This window comes from Salarias fasciatus, chromosome 20 (assembly GCF_902148845.1).
Source record: "Salarias fasciatus chromosome 20, fSalaFa1.1, whole genome shotgun sequence".
NCBI classification, from domain to species: domain Eukaryota; kingdom Metazoa; phylum Chordata; class Actinopteri; order Blenniiformes; family Blenniidae; genus Salarias; species Salarias fasciatus.
The window spans coordinates 7,409,823-7,419,689 of NC_043764.1; the positions used below are offsets into that span (position 1 = coordinate 7,409,823).

Genomic DNA, 9,867 nt, shown 5'->3' on the forward strand with positions numbered 1-9,867 from the left:
CCAGCCACTGGCACCCCGGTTAATTACACGCCGCGCGCTACAGCTGTCTGCGTCCCTCTCTTCCTCACCATCGCCCCTATTTCCAGCCCCCCTCTTCTCCTTTTTGCTCTCAGTCAACCTGCTATCATCACCACCCTCTCCGCTGCTGCTGGGATCGATAACATTGTGCCTGCCCAAACGAGAATAATTACCAGCCCCCCTGTCCGCACCGCCCGGGCTCCCGTCTCCGCTGCGGCCCCTGGAAGCTGACTGCTGCTGGAGCTGATCAACAGAGAGGCTCGGGGAGGGATCACAAGTTGGAGGATGACAAATGTAATCCAATTTTGATGCCCGGATACAGTTTGAATTGTCGGTGAACGTGCGATTGGAATTGGAGATGTAAATTGCAGCACGGGCGCGTGAAGCTGAAACGCATCCAGGGAGAGGACGGGTGCGCCGGGAGGAGCCGCTGGGGCCGGGGCCAGGTGAGGAGGCATGATCACCGGAGCCCAGCCTGGATGTCGGGGTGCTCCTCACCTCACGAGCCCTCTCTCTCACCTCTCCCTCTCTCCTCCCTTCACTTCCGGGTGCCCCGCGCAGGCCAGAGGCGTGCACAAAGGCTCCGGAGACACCACGTTTCTCGAGGTGTGGCCGCGACGCCGGCCAGCGCCTCGTGCGCGCTCTAGTCCTTTGTACTGCCCTCTTCTTTCCGTTTTGAGCCGGCGAGGGGGTGAAAACAGGTGATGCTGGAAGTGAAACAACGCCCTTCCTCTCCATCCTTCCACTCTCCACTCCCTCTCCTGCGCCGACGCCATCGGACCCGGGGTGGAGGAGAGGAGGAGGAGGAGGAGGAGGGGGCGGTGGTGGTGGTGATGGAGCCGGAGGGCCATCTGCACTCCTCCAAAACGTCCCGGCTCCTCTCAGTCTTACTATCCGCGCCCATCTAACCCCGTCCCGTTGAAATCCACCCGGCGTCTCTCCTGAGAGCCGCACTCCGGAGCATCTTCCAGTCTGTATCCGCTCTACGGTCCACCTGCTCGGGGAGGGATTCCAGCTGCCCCCCGGCGACTCCCCTGCTCCTGCACGCCGCCGCTGCTGTTGCTGGCTCACTTTACCGGCGTCTCGGTCGCAGAGGCCCGGGGTAAATCCGTGGGAAGCCCCTCCTGTATTCACCGTCCCCGGGGTGAGGGCGAACAAAGGGCCGAGGAGAAGCAGGTGGAGTGCCAGAGAAGAGAGCAGGAGCGGGGTGAAGCCCGGTAGCGGTGCAGCCATTTAGTCTCTTCCTTTCGCTGCCTCTCCCCTCCTTTCTCCCTCTTTCTACCTTTCTCCCTCTCGAGTGCGCCTTCCACTCTCTCTGTCTGTCTCTCGCTCTCTCTCTCTCTCTCTCTCCTCTCGTTCCGGCTAGGTGACCACTTCCAGGACCGCCGGCACCGCCCGACACCGTCCCCCAGGCTCCCCCGTCTCTCTGTCGGCCTGGAGAGTTGGCATCTACCCGCTGTGGTCCGTGGAGCCGCAGGTCTGAGCGTTAGGAGCGGCGCTGAAGCGGCATCTCTCCTCCCGTTCATTCACATCCAACATGGCTTACACACGCACACCGACTGACTGACTGACTGACTGACTGGCTCACACACTATCCTTCAGAGTGTGTGTGCGCTCCTCTCGCAGCGGCGGCACAGCCCGGTGGAAGCCTACTATCCATCCATCCACACACACAATCACGCTCTCCTCCTCTCTCCCTTTTCACCCCTCCCCCTATTGCTTGCATCTCCCTCCCTCTCTCTCCTCTTCACCCTCTCTCTCTCCTTTCCTCTGATAATGGTTGGCTCCGGTGCGCAGAGGCTGTTACACAGTACCCGCGGCAGCCGCCATCACCACAGCTGGATACAGAGGAGGGATAGCCTTTATCTTACACAATCAGTCCGTCATCCTCCGAAGAATTGCATTAACAAATGCCCCCCTGGATTTGGAAACTTTCACCATAAACGCTGCCGATTCCTAGAAATGCGATTTTTCTTTCTTTTTTTATTTCCATCATGCAAGAAAAATGAAAGGACGCAACAAGGTTTTAGGGCTGAACTGCAAAAAAAGTGATTTACTTGGACTTTACTGTATGAGGTGGAGAACAACTAGATTTATACCAATCTAACTGGATGGAAAAGAAAAAATCTGTTTAATAATGATCTGATTTACCAAAGAGCGTCATTTCTCGCTGTTCCTGCCACGTGCGTGAAGCTGCTCTGGTGATGTCAGCTTAGGTTACCTCCAGTAAAAGTGACGTCACCTCTCTTAACACACACACACACACACACACACACACACACACACACACACACACACACATACACGCACAGTTGAAGTCCCACAGGGATTCATATATTTGCTGCTGTTGCTACAGAATCCCAACAAATTTATTACAGGGTTATTACTGTAATTAATTCCAACAAGCAGCGCAGTCGCACGGTGTAATCTGACAATCACGCCAATTTAATACTAATTTGGGCATGGCGAAATGGGGAAGAGCCATTTCCTAATATTTCCTGAAATTAAAAAAAATAAAAAAATAAATTATGCGAATACGAATGTTCGACCTTTCTTTATCAAATAATCACCCCCAATGTCTCAGTTCAAGAGTGGTGTAGTTTTTTCTAATGTCATGGCTCAAATTTAATGGGATGGGGATTTTTTTTTTCTTCTTACAGTGACTGGAGGGAGGAGACGCTCAAGGCGTGTCAGAGAAAAGAAAGCGTGAACGAGCTGCAGCGCGTTCATGTGCACACCCTCATGCACGCAGTGTACTTGTTTACTTTCTTTCTTTGTGCTGTTTTTGACAGATTTCTGATGTCTGTAAGAGTCCTTAATGTCTTTGCAGAAATAAAAAGATGAGAGGAAATTACTGACTTTACGGATTGTGTTTGGATTTAGTTCAAGGACATTTCACCAGGAAAGGAGGATAAGCGTGGAGGTAAAGTCTTCATGTTTAGACTTAAAGGAAAATAAACCCTTTTCTTTATTTGTCAACAGCATGCTCTGGTCCTCACATGATTTCTAAATTTTAAAATTACATATACCAGTCAGAAACTATGCTGAATGGCATGAAGCTGGATCTCTAGAAGACATGTTCTGCAGTCAAAAGAAGGTGTGCTTCTATCTGCTGCTGTCATTAAAGGAGGTTAAAGGTAAAAGGACAGACAAACTCAAAAATATCTTGAAAAGTTCCTAAAGATAACTGGAAGAGAAAGTCTACACTCGCAGCATTTTTGAAAGCCATTGATGAGCTGAGCAATAAATCCCTGTTTACCTCTAGCTTTAATGATATCAAACATAATGAGGATCCTCTCTTCAGCTGATTCAGACCAGAGAGTGAACTTCAGTCTGATGGGTCCCCCATTCATACATCAATCCTTTATACTTCTTTATCCAATACAATAAAAGTCACAACACATTCACACTCACAGGCACATTTAAAGACAACACTAAACCTCAAACAAATGTTTTTGGATGACAGGAGGAAACCAGACAGGTGGGACTCTAATCAGGGATTTTCTAGGTGTGAGGTGAGAGTGCTGCCCACTTCACCACCCCATGGCATCACAATACCATACTTTTCTAGTATATTATTCATTAAAAAGAACATTCAATGCCTTAAAAAAAAACCATTGTCCATATAGAAGCACAAGGAATATTACTTCTTACTTACTGTAATTTTGGATAGTTACTGCAAGAATGAAAAATACGGAATTACTCTTGCTGACACCTTTCAACACCTAAAGCTACCGAAGCAAACACAAGATAACTAAACATCTACAGTAATTATCAAAGAGGTTATAAACAGGAAATGATTATTATAGATCAGGCAGGGAGAACTGGAAGCCTGCTGCACCAAACTCTACTCTTAGCAGCTCACCAGCCAATTTACAAAGAAAATCCATAATCCGTTTCACAGGTGACGGGGGGAGGAAGATCAGTTTAACCGCATCCGATCCTCAAATCAAATCCACCCCATATACAGCCTCCCGGGACCTGAGGGGAAGTCAAGTTTAAATTTCAGAGTTTTCATTTTTACTTGAAGTTTGGCACCTCGAAACATTCAAAAACCCACAATCTCATTTTCTAAATACAACAGGAGTAATTAGAGGAGCTCAAAGGGTGAAAGAGAGATGGCTGCACAGGTAACATGGCCTCTCCTGAAAATACAAGTTAATGAGACGATTCCCTGGAGAATCTACACATATTCAAACTTTATATAATATAAATACACATGAAAAGTGATAATACATGCATGCCGATTTACTAATCGGTATGTGAATTCCATTTTGTTTAACTAATTCAAAATTTCTCATCAATGTGATAGATACATACATTTTCATATAGATTCACTGTTTTTTTCCCCCCTAGATTTCTATCTAATGAAGACAGGACATTAAATGTCACTCAAAGTAACAATGTGCATGCATTTGTGTGTGTGTGTGTGTGTGTGTGTGTGTGTGTGTGTCAGTGAGCTTGGACCGCTGCCTGTTTTGTTTCCGCCTTCCGCTCGGAGCTAGCTGCTGAAAGCTTGGAGCTCAGCCACTGCAATGTGTTTCTCCAAAATGCATTTCCCCCCCTTTTCCAAAAAAAAAAAAAAAAAAAAAAACGATTTGGACACACAAAAGAAAGCTGCCCTCCCTTCGCTGTGCTCCCTCCTGCTCGGTCACCAGGGCCTCCGACATCCTCACACGCCGCAGTCAGTGTGATTACTGTGGAATGTAGGTTATTGTGGCGCAGGCCGGCGGCGTTAACAGGATTTGGGATGGCTGCGTGTCGAGGGAGCATGAGGACGTCGAGACGAGTTGTGACGGGGCGGCGTGAGAGACACTGTGACAGGTATTACTCAGTTTAGCCATCGCCGTAGTTTAAGATGTAACGGCAGGCTGCCTTCCACCGCATGGACCTCGGGGTCACACCCCAGACTGACCCGCGGACGGACAGACCTCATTCAGGCGAGCGGCGGAGGGAATGGCAGCTTAAGCCTCCAATTAAATCAAGGTCTTTCTTCTTCCTCCCAAATCCCAGAGACCAAAATTGAAACAGCATATTGTCACAGCACTCCTCACTGGGAAATTAACGCACTAAGACTATTATAGTTTAATTTCAGTCATTGTGGACCAATTATGAGCAATTAAATCTTATTGTTATCATCTTGTCTGAGACAGTGATGTTCAGTCATGCAAAGGCTGCAGTTGATTTTTTGAGTTTTCAGCCGAAAAACATGTACACTGTCAGAAAATATTCACCGCTAAATACTAATCTCGTGGTAGAAAAACATGTCAGAATCATCAGCGATCTGTCTGAATCAATAAATAAATCCATCTCTTTTGTTTTCAGCAAATTAAACTCTTCTATTCAGATTTTTTTTTTTTTTTTAAAGCAGAATTGGAAGTTGAAATGTTACAAACCACATCATTATTTTAATAGACCCATGAAAAATTGAGAGGTCTCTTCGAACAGAGAGGGGAAAAATGCACCAATCATACAGAGGGAGGAGAGGATTACACAGCATATTTCATATGGAAAACATTCCTACTTCACTCTAGAATATGAAAACTAGTCTAATCCATGTTTGCCCTTGAAGGTCTTTCAGGCATTAATAGCCTCTGGTCTATTAGGGTGCATAAAATCCAGACAGCACTCAATCCACCAGGGGAAATTTCTGGTACGAAGTAATTTTGGGTCCTCGTTCTGGAAGATAGTGAGTTAATTACGACGGATGGGAAATCTAATAACACCAGAATAACAAGAGAATTAAAGTTCAAGCGGCCTCCTTATCCACTTCTTGAGATGTAAACAGACCCAGAATGTCTACAAAAATAATTCACTGTGAAGTGTGTTCTCTGAATCCTTGTAGGATTCTGAATATATGAGATCTCTCTTAAACATCCATAAATAGACTGGTGATATATGGAATGTATAGACAGTCAGAATTAAATAAAATATGAAAATAGGCGATTTCCCTGCAGATAACATCACAGATTTTGAAAAACTCCTCAAGTAACCTTAGTTCTGCCTGTCAAACCAAATCAATATGTGACATAAATCAACTGGGGCTGATCCCGGTTTCTGTGTTTCTCTAATTAAATGATTCAGTGTGCCTCATTAAATAAACACGCACATACAAATTGAACTTATTTTCAAAGTTATTTAATACTGACAGGCTAATTGGATTTTTATTTCAGGATGTAGCTGTTTCAAGCCCTCCATTTTATTATTATTATTATTATTATTCTGGTCAGATGAATTAGGTTTGGAGTCTCATAGATGAAGTGTTGAGTGACAGTGAAGGAAGCACTGAGCCACTCAGAGCCGCTGATAATGGATCAGGAACAGAAGGGAGGACTATTAACACTAAACAGAAATGACTGACAGACACCCAGTGGGGGGTCTGATGGCGCACGGGGAGGAGGAGGAGCAAGAGAGCCATCCTCAGCTACGAGCCATTTCAAATAGGAAAGTGTGATAAAAAGGTAGGAAAGAAAGTGTCCAAAGCCAACATGCTGCCACCCACAAGACACCTTGATCTGATCCAGGGATTTATGATGGATTTAATTATTTCATTTCAAGACAAATGCTGTAATTTTGTGTGCAATATGCTGTACATATATTATTCATTTATTTTATGCAATAAGAACATTATCTATTACTCCTGCAAGAAGGCAAATGATGCAACAGTTGTTGTCTTGATTATATATTGTTCATATTCTTTTCTTTCACTGATCTTCTGTTGACTGTCCACTTGCTGCTGCAATTATGTAAATTTCACCATTCTGGGCCAGATCAATGGAATCCCATCTTATCTTATCTCACCACAGTTTGAAATATTTATAGGCAGACACAATTTTAGTGCAAATCTCAAATATAGAAGGCAGAGCTTGAAGTTTTCATCTTGTTTCACATCGACTGCGAGCGATAAAGACGAAGTGATTGTTTAACGGTCCTCTGCAAAGCATTTAAAGCATTCCCTGGCTATTTCCTTTGTACGCTTTAGAATGTCTACAGACATTTCTTTACTTTATAGCTGGGGCTAAGAAAGGAAAGTGAAAATGTTATTGGTTTTTTAAAAAGAATGCATTCCTTGATCGCTTCATAATGCTGCGTCGGTAGAGAAAAGTCTGTTTCTCTACAATTATGAGCATTGAAGATTTTTTTTTCCATCTCAGTGCAAAGTGGTGGCGCTGACACTAAAATCTGATGTTCACATTGATCTGTGGGGTAGTTGTAAAAAATCATTCCACCATCAGTGCCATTCACAGCTTGCACTGAAAACATCCCGGTCTAATGTTATTTAGGCCCATATAGAGAATACACCATTAAACAACAAGACCTGCAGGGTGGGTGCATTGAAAAAAAAGGCTGGGACTGAAAATCATTCATTCTGATTGGATGAATCTATTAAAAGAAAATAACATTTTAAGAAAAGCAACACATTTAATCATTTTTTTACACTCCAGCATCGGGTGCCTCTCAGTGGGAAACTTCCTTTGCTTGTTCAGCATGTGAACCATACGGATGCAGAAAATGCATCAGACAACAAACCCCGGTTTGGAAAGCGGCTGAGAAATGTCGCAGGCTAACAGATGTGATTCATGAAGCAGATGAGAGAGAGCGCTGCTCGGCCAGATGGATGGATGGATGGAAAGTTTCCATTTGAAAAACTGCTGGATGGAATCATGGACAGGAGGACGGCTGTGTAAAATATGCAACAACGAATTTAATCCAGAATAACAAAACAAACATTTGTTTGACTGGTCAATCAAAACTGGCTGTAGATGTGTGCTGTGTGCAATCTTGAGTTGGATACAGCCGTATGAACATTAACTTGTGACATTTCTAAAACTGTATGTGATGCAGGAGTTCTCTAAAACCTCTGACTGTGGTCGTTTGACATAACAATTCAGTCTCTAAAGCCTTACCGCTCGCCGTGGAGTCAGAAACAGAAACAGACCTAATTCTAATGAGAAAATCTTATTCCCAGTTTATCTGTGGTAAGGCGGGTCAGACACAGCTGGATCCCGCAGCAGACGCTCTCCGCCGCGACCAGCTCTGCAGCCCCATTAAAAGCTGCGTTCAGAGAAAGCCGACTACACAGGAAAACGATGCTGCGTCCAACGCAGCCCTTTCTAAAGATGTGTGACTTACTCCTGTGAAATAAAAGATTCTGATAGAAACTCTGACATGGAAAATGAGGCAAATTGAGCATTAGGTAGTGCGAGTGCGCAGCACTCTAAGCCTGCTTTCACACTGAATCAGGGAAGGAAGAAAACAGGATTTCATCTGCATTTCTAAAATTGTTCTGCTTGGGGGAGTGTGATGATATTTGTACAATTTCCAATATGCCATATACAATATATGCAATTTCCATGAATTGGATTTGTACAGACCCTCTGGGTTATTTGTAATTCATCATCCAAATGTGGCATTTACCTTCACTTTGGCACCGTATTGGTTCCTCATTTGAGTTTGTGTGATAACCTCACTGCTGAGAGCTTTCAGGATTTTTTTTTTTCCCCTATTAATGTGCTGACTGTAAAATGTGTCTTCCTACAGTATAATTACAGATAAATAGACAGATCTGTAGCTGATGTGATGCGACTGTTCAGCAGGGATGGCACCTGGTATGCTCGCTGGAGGCCACAGCATGACTGTGTACAGTTTATATTTACACTCAGATTTGATGAAGCCAAAATGTAGAATTATTTATTTGGATCCTTCTCAGCAGTGTGTGTGTGTGTGTGAGATGGGCGTTTTACCAACACTGGAATCAGAACTAAATGTGTTTATATTGTCACATTTGGGAGCTGACACGATCGTTACAGGGATAAAAATCAAATCCCCATCAGCACATCATCACATTTGTAGTTTTAAGGTCAAACAATGGTTGAAGTTGAGTTCATAATACGCACTTTTCAGGTCAATTTACACCTATTTTTGGCTGCTAAATCAGAAGAGGTGCCATTAAGAATACACAGCATGGATCTGTTTGCACAAACCCTCCAATGAGACTCATCCTTACACTTTTATTTTGCATGGTTCTGGCTGATTTACTTCGACTAGCAACATGAGTGACAGCACAGGTAATCGCAGGTATTCAAGTGAGAGTTTAGTGTTGCTTTACATGTTTTTACACGAGAACCACAAATCACTCCCCTGTTTGTTCGCTTGTGTTCACCGTGGAGCGCCACAAGCATGAAAATTAAATGTGAAACTACGGAGACGGATGTCTCAAAAACATGACAGAGTGTTACAACAGACGATGTATATAGGAGAAGTTCGGTCACAAATTAAAAAGTTTAAGGTACAACGCAGAAAACAGCTCCGTCTTGAACATGATTAAGAACAGTGCACTCATTTTCACATGAAAATCGCTGTGTTGGAAGACATTCTCAATATTCTTAAAGGCAGATGCACTAAATCGATAGTGTGTGTTACTTTGTGTTTCTATCAGACTCAATCTTCTGTGCTCCCCGTTAGTCGATATCAGCTTTACACCTATTTTAATCCTCGCAGCCTATAGAAAGACTTTACTGCAGATGTATCATTAAAAATGCTTTTCTATCAGTGCATCTTACACAGTAAATATGAAATATAAGCCAGCTGAAACTATAAAAGATGGACAAAGACTAAATAATAATTAAAAAAAAAAAACCATACACATAGATCAGGCCCAGTCTCATGTGTAGACAGACGTCTTGTTTGGGTTTTTTTTCCCCACCAGAGGATTCACATCTGTTTAAGGGACTTGAATCTGTTTTTCAGGGATCTGTCTTCCTTGTGGAGTTACACTGCTAATGACTTTTAGCCCACACAAAAATAAATGCAAGTCTCAGCGTCCCAAGGTTTGCTTGTCTGCTCACA

General features: G+C 43.9%; 1 protein-coding gene across 1 annotated transcript; it reads right to left on the bottom strand.

Moving 5' to 3' along the window:
• Window positions 1-187: 187 nt before the first annotated feature.
• On the bottom strand, window positions 188-1,697 carry LOC115408553 (zinc finger protein ZIC 5-like). The gene is made up of 2 exons (XM_030119379.1): window positions 429-1,697; window positions 188-261 (listed from the first exon to the last, which is right to left on the bottom strand). The coding sequence occupies exons 1-2, from the start codon at window positions 1,249-1,251 to the stop codon at window positions 188-190; spliced, it is 897 nt and encodes a 298-aa protein (XP_029975239.1). The 5' UTR covers window positions 1,252-1,697.
• Between the last annotated feature and the right edge of the window lie 8,170 nt (window positions 1,698-9,867).

Excerpts from the sequence above, each read along its gene's own strand:
- LOC115408553 (XM_030119379.1), bottom strand. The coding sequence starts at position 1,251 with ATGGCTGCACCGCTACCGGGCTTCACCCCGCTCCTGCTCTCTTCTCTG. Across the intron at positions 262-428 it reads CGGCTCCTCCCGGCGCACCC|CTCCAGCAGCAGTCAGCTTC; the intron begins GTCCTCTCCCTG and ends TCTGTTGATCAG.